General features: G+C 45.5%; 1 protein-coding gene across 1 annotated transcript in view; it reads right to left on the bottom strand.

The window, feature by feature from the left end:
- Nucleotides 1–24122, bottom strand: part of COL20A1 (collagen type XX alpha 1 chain) — a gene marked incomplete at its 5' end in the record, with an annotated part of 48779 nt that overhangs the window by 16869 nt on the left and 7788 nt on the right. Inside the window, 16 exons of the mRNA XM_082326294.1 lie at nt 1651–1789; nt 3736–3774; nt 6559–6615; nt 6918–7047; nt 7694–7836; nt 14042–14174; nt 15313–15455; nt 16172–16301; nt 16517–16656; nt 17131–17254; nt 18584–18729; nt 19236–19365; nt 20030–20202; nt 21552–21716; nt 23266–23430; nt 23602–23721. Of these exons, the coding sequence (XP_082182420.1) occupies nt 1651–1789; nt 3736–3774; nt 6559–6615; nt 6918–7047; nt 7694–7836; nt 14042–14174; nt 15313–15455; nt 16172–16301; nt 16517–16656; nt 17131–17254; nt 18584–18729; nt 19236–19365; nt 20030–20202; nt 21552–21716; nt 23266–23430; nt 23602–23721 (2077 nt within the window). The remainder of the gene's footprint in view (nt 1–1650; nt 1790–3735; nt 3775–6558; nt 6616–6917; nt 7048–7693; nt 7837–14041; nt 14175–15312; nt 15456–16171; nt 16302–16516; nt 16657–17130; nt 17255–18583; nt 18730–19235; nt 19366–20029; nt 20203–21551; nt 21717–23265; nt 23431–23601; nt 23722–24122) is intronic.

Genomic DNA, 24122 nt, shown 5'->3' with positions numbered 1-24122 from the left:
CACAGGAACACGTTGCCCAGATTGGTGGTAGATGCCCCATCCCTGGAAACATTCCAGGCCAGGCTGGACGGGGCTCTGAGCAACCTGATCTGGTTGTAGATGCCCCTGCTCATTGCAGGGGCATTGGACTAGATGACATTTAAAGGTTCCTTCCAACCCAAACTGTTCCATGATTCTGTGATTCTATGAATGCTAAGACACAGCGAGTGCAGCCTTAATGCTTTTCAAAATAGAGCCCAGCAGTAGCTTACAAAGCATCCCTGCCAGGCTCCTAAACACTCCCCCAAGTCTTCTCTTCAAGGAGGAGGAATGGTCGTTATGTATCATGGGGTAAATCTTTAAGCCTTGGCAGAAATCTGTAGAAGTGTCCTGCGGGGATAAGCATAGAGCCCACAGAAACGCCCCTCCGGGTCCCCACGTCCCAGCTGCAAGATTTGGGCTCAGAGCTGGAAGCCGTGACCACGCAGCAATGCCCATCAGCAGCTGCTGGCACGACCCAGCTCCCCCTCCGCAGCCGCTGCCAAACCCAGAGCACACTGGGCAGGAGCAGCAGTGAGAGGATACAAGGCAACGACGAAGGTCAAATTGGTTATGCCTGAAATACCTCTGTAATCTGAAACAGGACACATTTGCATGGGCATATACACAACTCATCAAGCAGCTTTTCAGGACTGATTCATAAGTAATGTCAGGTTCTTATTTCTTTCTCTGTTTCTGAAGGAGCAATGTCCTTGAAAGGCATCTGTACCAGCTGAACAAAAGGATTTGCCCATAACTTTCTGAGTATTTAAACCAAAGAGTTCTCTGAATCTCCCTTACTCTGTTTACTCTAAGAAGCTTTGCTTCTTTAACTAAGATTAAACTGAGACATTGCCTCAGTAATTAGGCTTTAAACAAAGCAGCACTGAACATCAGGAGTCAGATAATTCCTGATTTATAGTTGTAAAAAATGAGTGAGGTCATGGGAGCTGCCTCGCCCACTTGTGACCCTGCAGAGAAGCCTTGTATGCAGTGAAACAGGGTCAAGTCACAACCCGGAGTCAGTGGTTATTCCCTCTCATCAGTAAGGACCAAGCTGCAGAGAGAAGCTGTGAGACAAGTATTTTCTAAAGCAAAGATCTGTCTCCAAACCAGAGATGGTGGGAGAAGGGATTGAAGATGAAAATGTGACCTCAAACTGCCATCACCAAAGTGTACGTGGTTGTGGACAGAATGCCTAAAGAATCGTGCAGTGTCCATACATGATATGATCCTTATGTCCATCACAGTAACGGACACTGCTGGAAAAAGTGATTTTGTAAAAAGAAAAAAACTCACTGTGAAAATGTTTGGCTGCACAAAAAAAAAAAAACACATAATGAATAGCTCTATTGTGTCCTCTTAACTTCTGTGTGACATACTCCATACTCATCTTGAAGAAAGTCAGAGATTAATTTCTTAATTTCCTTATTAAGGAAAAATACTCTGTCATTCTTTTCAGTCTACCTATGGTTTGATTTAACTCATTATCTTTATCATTTCGTTTTGAAGTTGCCAGTGGGGCTGCATCATTCACCCACAAATCAGCAATCTTCCTTTGCTGTGCGCATAGCTAATGCGTATGCATGAGACCAATGATGAGGATGACACCGGTCACAGCTCCGCTCCCACCTGGTCCTCAGGGTGAGCTGAGTGTCTCTGAACAGGGTGAAGGTACGGGAACCGCTGAACACGAATGGCTCCATAGCTACGCCTTTAATGGAGGCATATTCCTTCTCTACTAAGCCAAAAGCTTCCATCATATCAAACCCTGGAAGAGACAAAAACAAACAAATAAGTGGTTAGAAAAGAGTGCAAAAGAAGTGTGATTGCGGAGCAGGTAGAATTAGCCTCTAGCTAGCATGGAGAAGGCAACAGGAGAAAACACCATAGCAACACAGCCACCAGCAAGGCTGTGCAAACGCACTAGAAACCTCGAGTGTGCTCCACAAGTCACAGCCAAGGAAAATGGTTTGTGTCTGTACCCTCTGCACACATTTGCTGTAATCTTCTCCTCTTGGAGAAGAGTAGACTGAAGATGGAGGCTTTCGCAATTGTGGTTTCAAATCTCCAGAATGAGAAACAAATGAGAAAGAAGTTACTCCAACAATTTCTCCTTTTCAACTAGATGCAAAAATATTATCTTCAAAAGACATGGAATCAGTCCAGTAATTGCTACCAGGGAGAGAGAATTATTTCTGCTCTGAAATGCCTTATATGTAAGAGTCAGAAAAATTAGGAAAGAACTTTAAAATATGAGCATTTCCATTTCTCTCTGTTTTCATGAGACACCCGGGGTGACCTGCCTTATGCGCTCTACAGAGATTCTCCCCTGACATCTCTGACATCGCCTCCCTGGCTCGTGCAGCTTCATCCCACTCTCCCAGCTCATCATTAAAGCTCCCAGTCATTTTCTCATTTCAGTTTTCTGTTCAGTAAGACAAGATCTTGCAATTGGGAGTCTTTTTTTAGTTTATCTGAGTTTGCAGCAGGCTGGGATGAAGGAGATAGATAGCTCATTCTTTAGCAAATGGAAAGGCTACAAATTCATTACAACGCGGTGCTTTCAGTCTGGTTTCCCTCACCCCTTCACCGTTTACAATCTTCTGCAGTTTCCTGGCTTGAATTTTTATTTTGCCTGGGGGTTGGTCCAGGGTGCTTTTTTTTTTTATCTTCCAACAGCACTAGGGAGTTTGCCAAAAGAAATTACCTACTTGAGAGCCATTTATCTCTGATATGGAGCTTCTGGCATGGGAACTTCCTTTAAAACATGCAGGAAATAGTGTAGTCTAAAGACTGAAAATAAGGCTTGAGTCACAATTATAAACATATTGTAATATAATCATATCATTATCATATCGTGAATCTGCCATGTCAAGGTTTCAGTGAGCTGCTAAGGAAATGGGCTACTCCTGCCACCTTTGTCAAGGAAGAGAAGGAGAGATCAACATTTATTGTGGCTTTATGATTTGATTGCTTTGGCTTCTGCATTCATAGGCAGGGCAACAGCGCCAAGAGCCTCCCGGGCAGGGATGCACATCCCCATGAGCTGCAAGTGTCGGGGGGGGAGCGGAGCGAAGATGAAGTGGCTCAGTCACGGAGTAACAGCAGAGCTGAGAACTGAAACCAGTTTCTCAGTCTCACCCATATCACAAAGCTCTCTGGGAAGGAGGTGATACCACTTTATAAGCAGAACTAATTCTAAGTAACAAACACATACAGCAACCCCAACAGCATGAACTGGGGTTACAGCATAGACAGGAGAAATGGGAACTTGCTACCCTAGCAAAGTCCATACAGCCTGACTGCAGAGAACTCTTCGGGTATCCATACCATCTCTAGAGGATGCAAAGGTGATCTCAGTGACAGACAGAGTTTTTCTTAAGGAACCTGTATGAGTTAGGAATTGAAATCCTCTTGAAATTCTACAGCCATTTGAAGCCTAGCTTCCTTAAGGCCAGTGAAAATCCTGGCATTAACCACTAACAGCTGAGAGCAGAGCTGGTGGAAGAGCAGGAGCATACCAATTCAGTTAGTGCAGAATATTCTTCTACCTGATAGAGAATATTTTCCTGTTTCAGTTCTCAGACTTCTCCCCTTTCCCTCAGGACAGGGAAACCATTTTCCTCCTCCTCAGTTCTTGCGTATTTCTCAAAAGAGAAGACCAGGTAGTGTATTCACAGCCCAGCACCACTGGGGTTTGATATGCTACTGTACCTCGTACGGAGTCTTCGGTAGAGCCGATGGTGGGGCAGACTGTGAGAAGAAAATAAAAGGGAAAAACTATTAGGGAAAAAAAGACAGTAGGAGATTATGGAAGCGAAATAAGCACCGTTCCTCTAGGCAGAGCAATGGAAAAACACAGCAAAATTTAGAATATTCTACAGCTTAATTCAGAGCCTGGCCTTTACCCTTGTCTGTATATATGGAGAGAGAGAGAGAAATTATGTTTATGCAAACATAAAGGTTGTTCCTTGGCTTGCCCATCACAAAAATAAAAATACTGTCTTTCATCATCAAACATCTTCATGATTGCTTTCTTTTGCCTAAGTCACCTGGCACTTTACAATATGAAATACAAGGGAGCATCATGTTCTGCAAGTTTCTCTTTAAAAACAGACATCAAAACACTGATTTTTTTTTATTTTTTTTTTTTAACCAGCGCTTTTACTGCAACATGCACCTTAATGGTGTTGTAAAATAAAGAAAGATATCTGCACTTCCAAAGTTTGTACCTGAAATTCAAAATACACACAGCAAAAATATATATCTCAACCTGAGAGTCTGGCTTTTGAACTCTTTAGGGAAACACAAACAGTTTTGGCAAAGTTTTGCAGTTTGCCTTTCAGAATTTCCCTTGATGAATCCTCTAAGATACCGAAGGACACAAAGCAAAACCAGAGGAGAAAATACTGGGACATGAAGCTGGAACACGAAGCCCCATGGGTATGAGCACTCTCCATTTAAAAGGCTCAGGTAAGCGGGTGTTTTAGAAAACAGCGCACAAATGCTACTTTCAATTATCTGCTGCCATGTAAATCCCAGGCCATGGATGCCAGATGGAGCTGGGACAAAGGGAATGCTTGACGCAAAATGAGAAGTGTCCCTGAAAATCAAGGACACTTGACAAGATGGGCTATTTCATAAATGGTTTTCTAGGTTATCAGTATAATAGAATCGAGCAGATCATTATATTGAGACTTCGTCATAGCCTTGTTATTGCTATTCTTGCATCAATGCCATTTCATACCTCATCAGAAAAGCAGGGCTTCCAATTCTCCATACCTAACTTTTGTAAAATGTGTAAAAAATTTAAAGGGGGTGACTTACCCTCCCCAAGGCACCTGGCTTTCCTAACTCTATAGGAGTCTCAATGCCATGCTTCACGACCAAGACATACATCAAAGAAAGGGCACCCAAACCTATGGCTTTGATCATCATGGGACTGCTGAAGGAGTTAAACCACAAAGACTTACAAGTTGCCATGACCTCCATTATTCAACCTGATGCATACATCCATACCATAATCCCTGTAGAACTGGGTATAAAACTGTTGAAGGCATCTATGGAAATCAGTCAAGAAATCAGCTACTGAAACTTGAGCCTCAAAACCATCTCTTTGAGCTTTACCAGCCCCTGGTTGTGGAGCAGTGTCCTACATCCAGGATGATCTGACTTACATCTACAAGCTATACACTGCTCTTTCCCTTCCCCTTCCAGAAAGCAGCCAGCTTTCCAAAGGCAAAGCATTGCTCAGAATTGAAGCATGATTAAGAAAAAAAAAGAAATCCTGCCTATAAGCAGGCTATAAACTTGCCCATTTACCAGGTATCTGACTTTCTTGCTTGGGAGTCAGGGAGCTCTTTCTGACCCTTGTCCAGACCCCAGGGCCCCTCTTGCTGACATCCCTGGCAATCCTCACCTCCTTCCCAGGCTGAAGGCACTTGGATTGCTCACGATTCTTTGATCTGGCAATGCTCAGCTTCAACAAAGCATATCAGACTCAGGGTAAGGATCCCTGACACTGACAGTGTGCAGTTCTGCTTTGAAGATTTTTGCTAGCCTTTCCAGCCTAGGACTCCTGCTGTCTTGTTGTTCTCTTTGTTTTTTGTTGTTCTTCCCAAGTCCCAGCCAAGTGCAGTTATTCACTATAAAATAAACATTCACTCCTGCAACGTCAGACCATTTCTGTCAATAATTTGGTTACGCATCAATATTTGAGGCTTTTACTGCACATCAAACAGTTTTCCCAGCATTATTACATATCATCTCCGCCTCTTAAAAAATGTTACTTTATAAAACATACAGAATTTAATATTTCTCCTATTGTCTTTTCAGCTATCATAGCCAAACACCTATATTAAATTCTACAAGGTGACTTATCAGCCTTATTGGAGGATTGTTTTCTGCTTGAAAGTTCACAGAATTTTTCCACTGTGCTCTGAACACCTGTAGATTTCCTCAATAAGCCACCTGAAAACTTGGTCTGCTATGTTCTTTCTTGGGTACAAACTAAAATTTTCTCATCTAATCTGCTTCATTCTTCCTTCGTGGCTTCCCTCAATACATTTTAAAACTGAAGTTTTGTTTAGAATCATTTCAAACAGACAGGAAAAGACATTCCTGCCACAATATCTGTATTCTAATATTTGCTTCTTAACAACTTTTTATAACCCCGTTAATTCAACATTTCTTGCTAATCCGTTTCAGTTTGCTTTATATCAGCATATGAGAACATATGCTCATTAAATTTAATAAGGGACTTTACAAGGAACTTTAATTTAAATCATGTCATCATTCCCTTTGCTCCATTTTGGTCAAGTTGTGCAGAAATCCTCTAAAAATACTATCAGTCGCTTTACTAAGTGAGTCTGATTTTAAGAAGTTATGTGGTTTCTGGCTGCCCTTGGGCGGTCCCCAGAGGCATCTGTCAAGAAATGGCATACCCGCTCCTGCCTGCCCTGCAGAGCCCACACCTCTGCGATTTGTTGCTGAAAAAAACCCAAACCACAAAGCAAGACTTTATAGGAGGTGATTTACCCTCTGGTTTTGATGGAACAAATCCTCGTATTGAAGGGAATTTAGACAACACAGGAGCTGAAAGAGAAAGCAATGCAAGCATGAGCTTTGTTATTCAGGATGACAATGCCCGGCTCAAGACCCGGATGGTCACCAGCCCTTCCCGGTCATCCTGGAATTGAAAATAATGTACGGGAGGAGTGCAGAACTTGACGCAGGATTTTCCCTTTTCAAGACTAGTAGTCTGCCCTGCTGAGCAAAACCCTGGCCTTGGCCATAGCCCAGTGCAAGGACGGACATCACTGCCCCAATAGAGATTGCCTCAAGACTGATGGATGGAAGGTTATGAAGAACATGCACATGCCGACTGATACACTTACCTGTCCGTCCTGTTGTGGATGTGCTCTCGCTCTCTCCCGTGTAGTGGATAGCAGAAACAATCACCTTGTAGGCTCGATCAGGCAGCAGTGGCTGCAGGGTCACGCTGCTGCTTTTGCCAGAAGCCATGATCTACAGCAGGGTGGAAAAAGGGCCCAACATTTGGGCAGGCTTCCCGTTATAGCTCTTACTTACACCCCAGAGCTACACAGAGGGTTCTAGTGGTGAGTCCTGCGACAGCAGGGCTCGGCGCAGCGTCCCTGCTTAGTTCAGGCAATGGTGAAAGCAAGCCAAGGAAGCCTGGCTATGCACTGCCATCAGAGCGGCCATGTCCAAGTATTTCCCTATGTAAAGACCCCCATATTCCCCATGCAAATGGGTCAGAAGTGCCTTATAACATGGTAACCAGTCTGGGTTTGAGCAGAAAAACTGGGTTTTAAAAGGTTAATGTTTAACCTCCCTAAGTCAGAGGGGCAGTAGGTTTATCCTTAACCCCTCTGCCTCCGAGAATTCCCCACCCCAGTTCAGGGAGGGGAGAAAGCTGCATTATTAGCAGCTTTAATGGAGACAAATGTCTTAATCACAAAGAAGCCTGGAGCTCCCCTTCACAAAGCAACACAACAGCAAGCCAGAGGAAGAGATTTGTTTTGGTACTCCTGTGAACCACCTATCCTTATGGTAAACCCTACTGGAGTGAGCAGAGCTCCCCTGGTCATGAAATTGTCCCCATGTCCCGCTGGTCCAGTGCCTGTCACCTACGAAGGAGCTGGAGACTTACTGTTTGCTGAGCACCAGCGTCAGAAACAGGGTTGTAGGTGATTTTGTAGTGCTGTATGCGGCCATCGGGGGGGGTCCAGTGGACCTGGAGGCTGGTGGGGGTCTCTGAGTCGATGAAGAGGTTGGTGGGTGGGCTCCGAGAATCTGTGGCAGGGATTAAAGATGAACAGCATAAAAGGCAGGTAGTAATGTCTATAAATGAGGTCAGCAGCACTTGCTTCCAAGCACAATTCTGAATGCTTCAGTGCTCTGCTGTGCTGTTAACCAGCACTCGGAGCAGAAGAAGTCACCTTGGGGACCAAGGAAGAGAGAAAAGAGATCCTGGAGGGATGAGGATTGTCGGAGTACGACACCATACAGCTCAAGCGTCCAAAAATTCAAATCCTAGGACCTGGAAAAAAATCTTGGAAGGACAGGAGAGTCCTGGAAGCACAAGGACAAGAGATCCTTTGCATATATCAGAGACAAACACCAAAGGACACCCTTCATAAAGGCCCAAATTACAACTGAGTTTCGTCAAAGATCTGGAGACACACTGGCCAAACATCTTGATTGCTGGTTAAACCTGGATCACACTTCAAAGTTAACCCATCATAATATCTAATATTTTCCAGCTTTTTCTTTCTATTATAAAATTATTCTCAAAAAACCCAGAGCAGCCAGCACACAACAGTTTTGTCTAGCGCTTCTCACACCAACACCCACAGCCTCGAGGAGGGGATCACATATAGTGCCTGAGCTACTCTCCCTTTTCTGGCCCTGCACTGCGATGTATGGATTTATCCCAAACAGGCGATGGGCTGAGCCATGGTCAGCCAGAAAAGGGTTTGCCAGAGACCAGATCTGAGCAATATTTAATTATGTAAATGCAGTTCTTTCTCTGGGGTCCTGCTGTGTAGCAAACTGTACCTGGCGACAGAGGCTGTTATGCTGGAGTGGTTTATCTGAGCAGGGGCTGAGAGTGAGTAAGAGAAAGGCAGAAGGGGCTAAATCCATGCACTGTTTAAACAAGGGGCTGGAGAGTGTGGGGTCATCTGCTCCTGGAGCTTGTTTCCAACCAGCATCTTGTTCTGCGTAAATGCATGTGCCTGGCCCTGAACCCATGCTGGTGCGAAGACGCAGAAGTCTTGGACATTTTATTCAGAAGAGACTAAAAATTATAGGTGAGCCCTAAATGCAGTCAAGGACACACACCCAGGCTGAGATTTCTATTCTGCAGTTTTACCTGTAAAGCTCTTCTGCCCACCCAGCAAAGTCTAGGGTGACCTTAGAGCACAGGTTGAATGAAGATCGTTTGCATCTTCATTGATTCTCCTTCCCTTTTCTGTATAAAATGAGCTTATTTTACTGAAGCTGAACCAAGTTTGCTGGCAGCTGAATCAGACTGGAGGCTGTTGCTGTGCATCACCGCAAGGTAAAGCGGAGAAGAAAACAAGTGTGGGAGGCAAAGTCATTTCAACAGCACTATTATTAGTGCTGTGCTGTATGTCTGCATCTCTGCTGGCTGCATTGGCTATTTCCTTCAGCTGAGGTAAGTGGAGACTGTTTAAGTGAACAAAGGAAAAGTTAGGGAAAGTCTTCTGAGTTGGGTTTATTCTGGAAAGCCCCCAGGCCCAGCAGAATTTGATGGCATGGATCTGACAGCCAGGGGAAAGGTCACCTCCCAAAGCTGCCCAGGAGGAAAGAAGCATCTCCGACAAAGAGGACACCATCTGTGCCTTTGAATACCTCTTGAACTTCTGCTCCTCCACAGGAGGAATCCCAAGCTGCTTGCTCTCGGGTCTAACCAGCATCACAGGCACATTTTTAAGTAAGAGTAAAACCCTGGAGTTTGGTCCATCAAAATACTCGTCTGCAATGATTATATAGGTCATGTTTTTTCCCCTCGCTGCCACAGGTTGAAGCTTCTTCCCCACTTTCAATCCCTTTTATTTGCTATGTATGCTCTGGTAGGAAGACCTCATTGAGGAGTCGGATAAAGAACTTGAAGACATTTCTTCTGGAGATGCTTCTGGCACAGCTTAGCTAGAGGAATGGGGCACGTAAGCACTTTGTAATCCACTTCAGTGCAAAGTCATCCAGGGTGTCTCAGCCCAGCTTCAGCAGCAGTTCCCAGCCAAACTGCTCTCTCCTTCTTCACACGGAAGAGGAGGAGACACACTTGCATGCTCTACTCCAGTGGCAGAAACTTCCAAGAGACACTTTCTGAGCAGATGGGGAGGGGTAACATTACCAAATTTGTGAAGAAGCTCTTCCTGAGTCCATATTTACTAATTTTTGTCTCACCTTGCCTAAGATGAGGGACTTCTTTCATGGCCCCACCTCCGTGGTTCTTAGTCTGATGTACTACATGGGCTGCCCTATTGCAGCCTGGTCCATTTTTCCCTCTGCCTGGAAAAGCCCGTGTTAGCAAACAACTGAGATTCAGAAACACAGTTGGGATATGGTGGCTTAGCATGTAACCGTTCCTCCACTGAGCCTGGGACACAACGCAACTTCACTTTAAACTTCTGGGTAGGATTTGAGCTAAGCTGGGCAAGGATGGTGGCAGCATAATTTGACTGACAGGTTGAATAACTTGTTATACTGCTGAAATTCAGTTACATATACAGTAGACCTTGCATCCAGGTTCCCAAGTCATGTCACAGCCCTTTTGCTGTGGGGACAGTCCCTGTGCCACCATGGACTGCTAACATGTCCTCTGATGCTCATTCACATCACTGCTGCCTCAGAGCCTCAATCCTGAAACCCTGTGGCAGAAAGAGATCCTGCTATCCTTGTCCTTCAGAACAAACAGGTGACTCTTACTTTGTTCAAGCTCCTTTTCCTTAGCCTGGATGAAAGAAATTCCTCTCAGTACAAAAAAAGAGGTCCCTGTCTGCTTCTCAGCAGGATCAAAAGCCACCCCTTCCAGCATCTTCCAGGGATCACCGCTCAGCAACACCTCCGTGTCCCAGTACCTTCCTCTCCCAAAGAGCAACCTCTGCACTCCCACTAGCTTGCATGAAAGGTTTATATATGTTTGAAGTACCACTAAAGTTCTTTATTAATATGACAAATGATCACTGAGTAGAGCCTTTGGTCAAGGATGAGGACTTTGTTACACTTGACAATTTATAATAATGTACTGAAAGGAGAGCTCTTAACCCAAATGAGACTTCAGTCTAAATATAACAGAGAGACAAGTAGAAACATCAGTTCTGTGGATAAGCACACGGTAACAATTTTGTTATCCATGGCAAATACATCAGTGTGCTTTTGTTCCTGCTCTGCCTCTTGGTAAGTCTGCAGAGAAAAGTTTGCTTAACTGGGTTACTGAAAAATAATCCTAAACTACTACTTTTTTTCCCTACTCAAGACTAAGAATTGAAAAAAATCCACTTGCTCCATGCATTTTGCGACAACTAAAGCACTCCCTTTGGCACCAGGTTTTTGCTTGGGTTTCAGGCTCATATAAAAGTAAGGTGATGGCAGAGAGGGTTTGGACTCATGGAAGGAGAGAGGTGGTTGTCAGCCTGTCATTGCTAGTGCAGCCACCGTGGGGGGGTGCCCTCCGAGCAGGAGGATGCCCAGACCACCTGGCACTGGTGTGGGAATGAAATTAAGGTATCATCTCAGTTATTTATGCTGCAATGATCTCACTTCATGTAAATAGTTAAATATTCAAATAAATAATAATAATAATTTTTTTGAAGACCAAGGATCTGAGTTTTTCCAGCTACACATCTTAACTCAAAAGTAATTTTTACTCCCTCTCGCTCTCTCTGAATATTTAATTACACCATTACAACTTACTTAGACACTGAGTGCTGAGCTAGATAAGAAGGGACCTGCACCATATCACTGTCTTCAACTTTTGTTCCTTTTCCAGCTAAAGCTATTCAACTATTTTAAGTTGATTTCATAAACATTTTGAGGATAGGTATCAAGCCATAACTTTGAAAAAAATTTTCTGCCTGCCAGGAAGAAGAGAAACCTCATCCCAAGCTTACCAAATGACACACCACAGTGATGCATGGTTTTGGTTTTTATAAAAGGGGATGATGTTTCTGATGACTTATCGTCTGTGAGGGACTGGTGTCTGCAGGATCCCTTGGCCTTGAAATGGGTGTTTCAGGTGGGGCGAGAGGGATTAGGGGTCCTGAATAAAATGAACTTGGCGTTCTCACCTCACCCCCAGGGAAGGAACGTGGTTCCATTTCACAAAACCAGCATGCAGAGAGCATCGCTCTGACCTGGCATTTTTTCCCTTAACCTCTAAAGAAGAAAGTATTCTGGGGAGGATGAAGGTCGGGGAGAGAAGCTTGTGTTACCAGTGCTTCCTGCTGAGTTTCACTTCAGCCACTGCCCTTAAACTTCAGTGTTTCTTGCAAATTCTACCGAGACATTTTTAAGAGAAACTTCATGACTTGACCTATTCCTATATAAGGGGATGCTGCCAAGGGAGGAAAAGAGAAAAGCAATGATGAAAGGAAGAGTGGTTTCTCAACCTACTCTAACGCGTACTTTTGTTTTTGTTTTGTACAGCCTGATCACTGCTATTCACCAGGTTGCAACACAAAGTCTGCCATCCTGAGGAGAACTAGGTAGCTTTTGTTCGTGTTTCGGCCCCCAGAATTTCATTTTATGATGAAAATTAGGGTGGAGAGGACTGATAAAAATCAAACCAAGGGTTTGGGGTTTTCCAGGTAACATAAGAGATTGCCATGCTCTAGCTGAATGAGTTACTATCCACCAGCTCTGACATGTAGATTGGCCCTGTTAGACATCTTAACCACTCATAATTGCACAGTACAACATGGTAGCTTTTGCTTGAAGCAGTGAAGGTTTGAAGAATAACCATATCCCAGAATTTCCCAGAGTCCCGCCTACTGCCACGTCTTCCCACACATCCATTACACAAACCTTATTCAATTTGCTGGCATCCACAAGTTTCCTCTGAACTGCCCAAGATCAGCACTGCCTCCTGGAAACCATCACCCATCCCTTCTCCTGTGCCACTTCTCCCCTGTGGGCATTTCTTACTTTAAATATTAAAAAGAAAGAAGCACCATCAAAGACATCGATTGCACATGTAAATATTGGCCCTGAGAAGCGTGTGGCACTGTCCTGACTCCTCATGCAAACTGACCAGCAGCACCCAGCCACTGAGACTCTGGTTTGGCTGCCCGGCTGCATACCTGATTTCTTTGACCGCTTTACTTTCTTCATGCAGCAAGGCAAAGTCTGACATCCCTGAGGCATCCTCGATCCTGAACAAGGACAGCAGCTGACAAGCAGAAGTCAAATTGCCTTCCATGTCCCACCAGGGTGCCAATGCCAGCAAGGACCGGCTTGTTCGGATATGCCTTGAAGGGCACCATCACATGCCATTTGTGGTGGGCTGAGGGACCTTCTCTGACATTTTGTAATTCATGGCTTAAAATGTAGCCATTCATTTTCCAAAGCCTCTAAACAGCTCTAATTGTCCCTTCATCATTATATACCTGTAGGATGCTTTCATTTACTTTTTTTTCTTGTCAGTATGCAGCTCCTAGGTACTTGCCTGAGGTGGCTTTATATAAACAAATGTTATTATTACTCATTATTAATAAAACCTGACTTTCTTATTCCAAGGTTGCCATTTACTCTGAGATTCATCAGCTCAACACCAGCTTAAATGAGTTCATTCTGCAAAGCAGAAATGAAAGAGCTGAGAGATGGAGGAGAGGACTGCTGCAGTTGGATGAATTGCATTCCATTCACTGCCAACAAAGCCATTATACAAGCAATATTAATTAAGAGGACCTCTGGGAGTGCCACTTTTTAACCTCATATCCTGCCTGTACAAAGCAAGATTTAGATAATGCTTCCAGGCAGAGTCTGCCTGCAGGATTCTCTCTCATTTTTGTAAGTGCCTTCAGATGAAGCACAGCTCAGCAATGACGTAGCTGAAGAAATCCTCACCCGCCTTAACAGACGATATTTTACTAACAGGAAACATCCATTAGGCAGCACAGTGATACGTTCAGCTGAACACCCTACAGAAAGGCAATTCATTTGCATCAATACACTCTACAGAAGCAGGAGGGGAAAGCAAAGTATTCTACATGAAACACATTGCAAGGGTGTGAGATGCTTATAAGATGCACCAGCCTGCTTGTGTTTGCCCAGCTTATTTTTCTCAGGACAAATTCAGAACACTTTAAGACAGAAGGCTAAATATCTCTGGCCACTTTCAGACATTCAGGTTTGGGTTTTCAGAGCTGGAGATGACCAGATCTGAGCTGCTGGTCTGTGATGGGTTCTGAGGCGTCCCGTGCCCTGTTTATTATCCCTAGGCTGTGGATACCGAGCACTGATCACTTACTGGTCCTGTGCTGAACAGAAACCGTGTCACTTCGAGCCCCATCCTTGTAATAGGCCCAGATGGATATTTTATAGTCAGTGTTCTTCTGCAAGCCTGGCAGGACAGCAGTTGCCACATTTCCAGCGATGGAGAGCTGCAGCAGGGGAAGAAATGAGTCAGTTGAGTTCCCAGGCATCCCCAAGCTACTTCATGCTGTCCAAGTGTCTGTCTCACAGATTGCCCGTAGGCACAAATGAGTTAGCACTGGGCTTTGGGGACAAAGTCTACTGCTGTGAGTTGCACACATCTAAGCAAAGGCAAAACTCCAGCCCTGATGAATGCAGAGGAGATGCCCATGTATTGCTGCCCAGTTATATTCAGCAGCTACTTCAGTATCATGACGCAGAGCTCTGACACAAGGCAGTCAGCCTGCCCTGAGCATAAAATCCCTTTGCTCAGTTTCCAGCTTGCAACCAGTTTCCAGATGCGCTGGGGACAGAAGCCCCAGTATGCCCCTATTCCAGCCCAAATGTGAAGCACTGTATGAGAGACTTGTGTATTTAACCCACTTCAACTGCTCTTTGCACTCAGACTGAAAATAGGGGCTTGAGATGGAAGAGGTCACCTGGTCCATGCCTGCCCCTCCTGCACCAGCTCTGTCCCTGGTCATTCTCCTCTGTGTGCTCCTCAGTTGGACCTCATCCTTCTTGAAGAGCAGTATCCCAAAAAGTAGTCGGTGCTTAGTAGCACTGAGGAAAGCAAAAGTTGCTTTACCTGTCTTAGAGGTGATACCTCTAGCTAGAAATACTTGAGTATTATCTTTGTCTTTTCCACAACAACTTGACATTGTGGGCTGGTAATTCTCTGCAACCCCAGATCTTTTTCTACTGAATTGCTTCTTAGCAATTTGTTCTACATCCTGTATACCTGTAGTTAATTATTCCTGCCTAAGCTTAATACTTTCTGCTTGTCCCTATTGAATTTCATCCTTGAGATTTTCCAGAACACTTCTGCCATCTTCCCAGAGCCTGTAGGACTCTGATCCTGCCATCCCGCTGTCTGTCCCACTTCCAGCACTCAAGGTGACAGCTCCATTGAACAGAGCCAGACACAGGACAGACCCTGCCTTATGCCATAGGCTCCTTCAGCTGGGTGCTGAATTGTTTAACTTCTTGAGCGCATGAATCTGAATAGTTTTGCACCTCCCAATGTCACTCTTGCAGGTGAGTTCAGAGCCATTAAGCAGGCACAAAGCCAACCGAGCCTCCCCAGAGCTGTGCATGGGTCCATACCTCCTGAGGTTTCTCTCCACTGACTGTGCTCCATTTGATCTGATAGACAACCACATCGGAGGCAGCGACAGCTTCCCACTGCAGTCGGAGGCTGTTCCCGGAGAGCTCGGTAACCTTCAGTGCCCGCGGCGGGGGGACCTTTACTGAGGGATGCAGAAGGAAAACCAGCTGAAGCGCAGGCGCTGACAGCTCCTTGTCAGAGCCAAGGTGGGGAGCAGATGGTCGGGGAGCAAAACATCAACCAGGCAGATGTCTGAGACCAGCCTGTCTTTCACTTCTTCAGACCCATATGACAACAGCCATCAGGACAGAAAGAGGTAAATTATTTTTAAAACCCTAATTAAGGAGGATTATCTCATTTGTGGAGAGGACACATACCACGCTGGTATTGTAAAGGGGAGAAGGCTAGGAGGGCTCACAAGGACACAGAGGTTAATGATACATCATGCTTTTTCTTCATTTGCTTCCTTTCTCTATTCCTTCCAACTCATTTAAAACATAATGCAGTTGGACGTATGCACACGCAAAGAACAACAGTCATCTGGGTTTTGTGCAAGGGCTTTGGCCCTCAGGCTGGGCCACCTTCACCTGTCACCAGAGAGATGCTTCAGGGTACCCTTCAGTTCTGGGGTACCCACCAATGCCCTCGACAGAGCAAGACCTTACAGAGACACAGGTCAAGGTCCCTTTGGTTCTACTAAGGGGGCTTCTCCACTTTGGCACTTCACCACTTGGGTAGGTGCTCTACAGTGGTCAATAAGCTGCTGGGACCAATCTTCAAAGCATCCCGGTTCAAATACACACAAGCCCGTTTTGTCACCTGTTACTGGGACCAAAAGTGTTTCCATTCCCTACTTACAGGTGGTAACGTTGCCTGTAATTGGAAAGGAGTCCCCTTCATCATACGTAGATCGGACACTGATGAAGTATTGGGTGAGGGAGGACAAAGGTCTCAGGACAGTGGATGTTGCAGTGCCAGGAACCTCCACCTGCAGTGGAGGAGTTGTACGAGTATTAGGAGAGGAGCATGGGGACAGCTGCAGAGGGGTCAGCACATGGGTGGCAACTGCATACAAAGTGCCCATTTCAGAGTTAAAACACTGCCAGCAGGTAAGCCCTCCCTGACCCACGCAGCTGAAGGAGAACAGGGCAGCATCTGACCTCCCAAATCTCTTTTCCTTCTACCAACCCCTTAAGGACTCACCTCCCCAGTGTTGCTCCCTCTGCCAGAAACGTAGGTGACGCGGTGAGCTTTCACGGCCGGAGACGCAGCCTCCCAGCTGACTCGAACGGACGCGTGGCTGAGCTCAGAGAAGCTCAGGTACCTGGGAGGACTCAAGGCCACTGCAACAACAGTTAGTGACAGCACGCCGAGGTTTCACAGGCTGCACAATGACAATGCCAGCAGTTGCCTCCTGCTGCTCTTAGAGGACCCCACCTTGAACTAAGAGACTCATTCACCACGTGGGGAAATATTCTCTTTATGTCACTACCACACATGCCTCTGGGATGTCATGAAAGGCTACCTGGGCTTCAGGTGAAGAAACAGACAAATAATTCCCTTTTTCTCCCCAGGCAACAAAGACCGCAGGGAACAGCTCTTTTAGGAGTCCTTTTTTACCAGGGGAAAAATCACTCCTTTTTCACAGCTCACCATGTAATTAGAGATCCCCTTGGGGACCAATATTCACTTAAGACCAGGCAGGGAAGAGGCAGCGTGTTTACAGCCACATGCACAATATGGGAAGCACCTCACTTAACACGTCTCTCCTTCCTTAAGTGTTTAATAACAACTCAGTAAGCAGCAGCAGCACTTACGGGTGGTTTCCTGGATGCTGGCTGGATCACTCGCATCTTCCCCATACATCGCGTACACCGCGACAGAGTACTCCGTGCCGGGCGACAGCCCATCCAGCAGGACCTCAGGCTGGGCCACCTTCACCTGTCAACAGAGAGATGCTTCAGGGTACCCACCAATGCCCTCGACAGAGCAAGACCTTACAGAGACACAGGTCAAGGTCCCTTTGGTTCTACTAAGGGGGCTTCTCCACTTTGGCACTTCACCACTTGGGTAGGTGCTCTACAGTGGTCAATGCTCTGCCTCTTTTCCCAAGGGACACCAAGGACGTTGTGGGTACACATCACCCTCTCCTGCTCTGGTCTGCAGAGGTGTAAGTCCCTCATACGGAGATGATGCTGGCTGTTGTTCTGGGTGGGATCAGGGGGCACGTGAGAGATGTGATCCCACTTTGCTCAGACACATGGAAAGCTCTTGCAGAAGAGCTGCCTGCTGCAAGCAGGCTGGGTTGCTGCCACCTGCTGCTAGCACGGCACGGCCACAGCTCTCCTCCTACAGCCTGCTCGCTGCAGAAACGCGCCCCAGAGACTTTCAGGAGCCTGCACACAACGGAGCACAGTTTTATGAAAGGCTGGGAACATCTTAATGCTGGTTTTGCAGACATCCCACAGCCTTAGAGCATTGCACTCTTGCAGTGTGTAGGTCAGGTAACTGCAGAAATGTTCTAATATGCTAAAATACAATTTTAAATGTCGGTCTCTCTTCAAACATTCTGAATCTTAAAAAACCACAGTCATGCACTGAAAGCAGAGTATAAGCATTAATTGCTCTGTTTTGAAAACCATTGTGCAATTTCTCCTATTGCTGTGCATTCGGGGGGAATCTGAGGCAAAGAGGCAATACGTGCTCCCCCCACTCCTCTTTTTTTTTTTTTTTTAATTCATATCCTCAACCTACAGATACTCCAGAGAACTCATTAAAATGCACACATTACAAAGGGATCTTAGATGTTTTAAGCGATTTTCCATTCATTGAGCGTTGTTTTATTCTTATGCAGTGTCACAGGTCTGTTTCTGGAGGTCAGCGAAAACTGCCCTAACAAACTTCCAATTAACATTTTAAGATAAGCAAAGCAAAGACATTTACGTCCAGCCTCAAGGATACAGCAATTACACTTAGGGCTGTAGAGAAATGAGTTCAGTGCCTGGGTTTCCAGGGCTCCATGAGGCAGTCAGTTCTCTCCCTACGCCTTAATTTCCCACATGAAACCCTCACAGTTATAAATCGCTTTGAGATACACCAATAAAAAAAAAAATCTTCCATGAAAGATGTTGCTAGCAATAATGCTGACATTTCTTTTTTTTTTTTTTTTTTTTTCAAACACATGATACCAATTCACAAAGGTTAGAATTGGAACTAAACTCAGCCCAGGCAGAGAAAAAACGATATTGTCGTTATTCTCATGAACTCTACCTCTGTCGTATAGTCCTCTGCTCCGTCAGGGGCTGCGGAGCAAAGCACCAGGTACTGCGTGGCTCCCTGGGCTGCCTTCCAGCTCAGCCTGATGCTGTTGTGGGTCAGCTCAGAGACGCGCAGGGAGCGAGGGGAAGCCAAAGGTACTGAAGGGAAAAACAAGGCAGAAAGATATCTTCAGTGTATGAGGTCTGCGACAGCTCAAACCCCAGAGGAGACCTGGCTTTGCGACGGCTACTGCAAGCTGGTGGACATCTACCCCACATCTAACACAGTGCAGCAGCCGCTTTACAGAGAATAGGTTTAATTCACTTGGAGCCCAAGGATAAAAAAGCTGCAAGGGTTTGCAAGATATTTCTGGCATGGTGTGTTACTGCGACATCGGTGGTCGCCTTTGCAGAATGACGTAGGTGAAAAGGGACCCCTGAAGGTCTCTGGTCCAACCTTCTGCTCAAAGAGCAGGTTGCTTAGGGTCTTGTCTGGTCAAGTTCTGAACATCTCCACAGATGGAGATAGCTGTAGACAGACTGAACTTGAGGAAGGGGGGGAAAAAATACAATGTCAGGCTCCACTCTGAGATGGTCACAAAGAAAGAGCTTTGTTCACCTATCATAACCATGCATTAGCATAATTCTCTCTACTCACGACCTACATGTGGAGGTGACGCCTCTCAGCCCATCCCCAACAAATGTGTCATAAATAGGAAACACCGACACCAAATACTCCGTGTGTGAGGTCAAATTGGAAAGCCGCAAAGAGGAGACTGTTCCATCTAAAACCACCTGAAAGCACAAAGGAGGGCTGTCAAGACAGGGAGGTGCTGGCCACTCTTTAGCAAAGGAACGGCTGAACTGGTCGTCCCTAGCAAGCGTGGCTTCTTTGTGGCAGATCTGTGCCCAGAAACATGAAGTCCAGTTGCCCTCTGAATCTTGTGGAAGCTAGCATCTCCCCAAAATAGAGAGGTAAGAGGCAATAAGCTTTCCTGTCCTCTAAGGTTGGGATCTGTGCAAACACCAAGTACAAGACTAATCGTGCTCTCACTGAAATCAATGGAAACCCATCAACAATTTGGATTTGCTTTTCTAAGTCATATCCATCACAGATCAGCATCCTTGGACAGCTCTGAGTACCTGTGTGTGTCCTCTTTGAGTCAAAACAGAAGCTTTAGGGAGGGGATAACACTGCATAAGAGAAAAATTGGCATCGGCATGGCTTGCAGTATTTCTAGCAAGATGATATTTATCTGATGTCCTCTTCTATCTTGTCATCCTATCAGCTGATCACATTTACACTCAGTATGCATTTAATTTCATCTCTGGCTTTAGCTGATGTCCCACAAGAACTGCGCCTCTACTTTCCTCTCTTTGTCTACTCAAGTCTATGTAACTTCCCAGCCACCATCTGGAAGATACTGCAGTCTCAGATGTCCAGAGAAAGGTCTCTCACCTCTTTGGGGATACCACCCTTAGATGGATAATACACAATCCGATATTTCTTTGGTGGTCTCACAGGAGGACTCCAGGTCAGGTGCATGCTCTTAGAGGTCACAGCTGATATTTTAAGGTCAGTTGGGCTCAGCTGGGGACCCGTGTTCACAGGGATATCTTTCACAGTGCTGCCTAGGAATTAAAAACACATTTACTTTCTTATGTTCAGACTTCTCATGCCAAATGTACTTTCCAGCTCATAAATATGAGTGACGTTTTTCAAATAAAGTTACAGTCTCCTTCCCTATAGAGTATAGAAACTGTTCCAAACTGCTCTGAAATAAATATTTTAAAACTGGGCATACAGAGAACATAAATACTCCATAGAGAACAGGCTGTATATTTTGCTGGGTGCTGGGAATATTTTTTCAACACAAGTCTGCATTTTTGCCTGCATCCAAAAGATGACCCAGCTTTCCTCAATCTTGAAAATTTGTCAAAATGAACAAGTAGAAGCTATTTTAGTTTCTTTTTTGAGCAGCCCGTCTTTCTTTAGCATAATCTTCACCTTTGAAAAACGTCTAATTTTATCAAACAAGTACAAATTAATAAGGATGAATCAATGTATTTATATGAATCTCCAAAGCATTAAAATAAAAGTATGCTTGAAAGTCAGACTTTCCCATTCTCCTTAGGCAATCTTAGAGCAGAGAGAGATGGAAATATGTACACGATATTTCTCCTGAGGATCTAAGCTAACATCTGGAGTGGTTTTTCACTCTCTTGTTCATCATACAAGCTGCTCTCCAGCAAAGGAAAGAAATAGGCTGTTTGGTTTTAACTTGAAAATGCCTTGGAGAACTATCATTTAAAGTAAAGTGTGGAGAAAAAAAATGTGTTTAGATGTTTTATCATCTCCTCTTCCTACCTCCACATTTCCTCCGTACACTCTCCCTACTATATTCTCAAATTAGCTTTTTTGCTTTTTCTGCCTCCTCCTGGTTGGAAGAAACTCAGAAAAGGAGATGGTTACAACACATTTATCACACCATATGTTAATGGAAGCGAGAAAAGTCCCCTCTTCCCTACAATGGTAGTTATTGTTATTAGGTGACTATATCCACCAAGAGTTATCCAAACCCCTGGTAGGAATGGCTTTATTGGCTCACAGACGAAAAGCAGAGAGCTAAACCAAGAGCATCAGAATGGAAACATCTACATGGTAACGTCTCTCTGTAACTTGTTAGAGACAGCAGGGAGTCTGCAGTGGAGTGAGAGTGGAAGAACTGCATCCAGAGGGTCTTGTAGAAGGCAACGATCACAGAAGAAACTGGCCAACACATTGATGTGGCAAGGACCATTGTCAGGCAGCAAGAGAGCTGAGCAAGGAGATCAGCACTGGAGGAGAAGAGTTAGGCGGTGCTGACAGGGTGGTGGAGCTCATGGAGGGAAAGGTATGAGAAAGGGTTAATTCTGATGGCAAGGAAGGTGGATGGTGAGCAGAAGGAAGCTCAGCCCTCACTGAGGAGGTTTCACTTCACCTGCATTTTCCTTGTTGCTCTTCTCTTTGATCCTGGTGCACAGGACCCGGGTGAGCCTGCCAACCAGAGAGCTCAGCAGTGGGAAATCCAGCACGTTGTACACCGTGAGCTCCAGCGGCTCCGAGGCCACCTGCTTCAGCTCTGCTTCATCCGCGTTCTTCACCCCTGCAACCAGAGCAGAGAACGAGACTGAAAAAAATCCCCAGAGAGGACCAGCTTCTGCCTCCTTCTTCTGTGTTTTTTGTTCAGGGGCAGGATGGGTCCACTGTCATCCTGCTCTCCAAGCAGAGCTTCCCAGTCATTCCAGTGGGGTGGTGGTATCTGAGAATGGCCTTGGGCTTTCCTGCAGCAACAGCCTCAGTCCAGCCTGGGAAGGGCTTTCAACTCTGTGGGCTCAGAAGGTCTTTCGTGGCCTAGAGACAGTCTAGTGAATCTTTCTTCTGTTTTCCTGCCTCCTCATCGCTTGCAGGCTTTGCTACCAGGAAGACAGCTATTTTTCATGCTAAGAGGAAGTTGGCATAAATGGGGGAATAAGTGAATGAATAAACAACAATTTTATATTTATCAGGTGCCAACACTCCCCACAGAGAGTCTGTTGTTCATCAGAACATCACACTGGATTTCAAGAGTGTCACAGATGAGCAAAAAGCAGACCATTTATTTAGCAGAACTTCACTATCACAGAGCATCCTCCATCCCTATCCTTCTGTTCTGCATCCTCATTAACCCTCTACAGACCAAGCCCCACGGCATACAATTTATTTTGCTTCCCGGTGCTAGACTCAAGGTCATCCTAGCATTGCCCAAGCAGTACCATTGCCAGATGGGGATCCCACCTGATTTCTCAAGTCCAAGACCATTGCCTTAACAGCTTTGCTAGCCTTCTTCCCGCTTGCTCTTGCACTCAGCTCCTGATGTTCGAGGACCAAAGAATGTGATCTTCCTCTAACCAGAGCGGAAAGGCAAAGATGCCAGCCAGGAACAGATCCCCAAGTGATTTCAGGTACACAGTTGTTAGTCTGTTGTGCTGCGCAACAACAGCTGAGGCTCAGCAGCTTCACTCAGTCCATGAAAGCAATCACAGTGCCAGCCACTTAGCTACATAACCCTATGCAATACACCCTTGCTTGTGTCTTCCCGACAGAAATCAGCACTTAAACTTTTGGAGATTGCAATTTTAGGTGAGTTTTCTATGTAACTTTATTGCCCGTGTATTAGTCGAGCAGACTTGTTTAGTCATCAAGACAGGGCTGGTCAAGGCCATTTCATGTCTCATTATTGCTGCCGGATAGCAAAGAGCACATAATGTTATTATTCAGAGAAATGGAAAGTTGTGAGCGGCAGTAATTATAAAGGAGGTCTCCAGCCCTCCCCAGTACAGTGTTCTCTCGCCTAATTGCTCAGCTGAGAATGTTGTTCTCGTGGCACAGGTCTCTGAGGATCACAAAGGTCTTTATGGATGGGAGGTGTGAAATATCTCGTGTGAATGAGAGTTCTTTCTAAACAAACAAAATCCCTTTTGAAGACACTGCCTGTGCTGAATAAATGAGTTAATTTTCATCTTAGCCAGAATGTAATGAGGTCTTACCCATCACCTTAGTGTTAAAGCATCAGGATGCTTCTATCAAAGTTCAGGGAACATAACATTCAGTTTGAAGAAGATCAAAAGTAGGTTGACTTTGTCCTACTGTTTTATCAATGGCTGTGATCTTACCAATGGCAAATATCTCTATGCCCAGGTTTTTCAACGTCTGAGCAGCCAGGTTGGCGTCATCCTGGGATTTTCCATCAGTCAGGAGTATTACCAACTTCTCAGCCTCCAGCCGGGCACCAGCATCTGTTTTCAGATTCTGCTCCAGGACGTGGGTCAGTGCCAGACCTGGGGAGGAGCAGAGATGGATGGTGTGCTACAGCCTTGCGACAACCCCCTTGTTTTTACTCTTTTCTCTGCCCCCATTGCTTTGGTCCCCATGGAGGTCATCCCATGGGAACATCTTTCCCCTCTGCAGCCGCACAGATCATTTAACAGAGACCTGAGAGCTGGAGTTACCTGTAAAGGTGTTGCCGCCCTTGTACCGCAAATTCTTCACAGCCTCCAGCACCTGGTCCCTCGTAGAGTAAGCACTCAGATCCCACTCTGTGCGGGGATCGCTGCTGTACTGCGACAGCCCTGGGGAAGGCGAGAGCTATTGGCATCACGAAAGCCAAGTTAAGCTGCAAGAGGAGATTCGTTTTGGGGAGGCAGCATCAGGCTTGCCATGGGAGGATGACACAAAATAATGAATGGGACTGGGGGTGAGCAGATTTGGTTTCTAGCTCCTCTTCTCTGCATGGTCCTTGTCATGCAGGCAGCAAGGTGATGCCTCAGACCCCACTGGGTACACTTACCCCTGTGGTGGTGCTCTGAAGTATTTGATAAGGTCTCAGTGTTAATCGGGGTCAAACTAGTCGGCTGTAAGGAGTGGGAAGGATTTACACTGTCCTGTTTCATGCACAACCTGGCCAGTGTCATCTGCTGGGGTTAGCATCACTCTGAACTGGAAGCAGCACCGTTCTTAGCTGAACTCAAAG

This window comes from Platalea leucorodia (assembly GCF_965183815.1).
Source record: "Platalea leucorodia genome assembly, chromosome: 13".
NCBI classification, from domain to species: Eukaryota; Metazoa; Chordata; class Aves; order Pelecaniformes; family Threskiornithidae; genus Platalea; species Platalea leucorodia.
The sequence above is the reverse complement of the archived record's forward strand: the minus strand, read 5'-3'. Positions and strand labels throughout refer to the sequence as shown.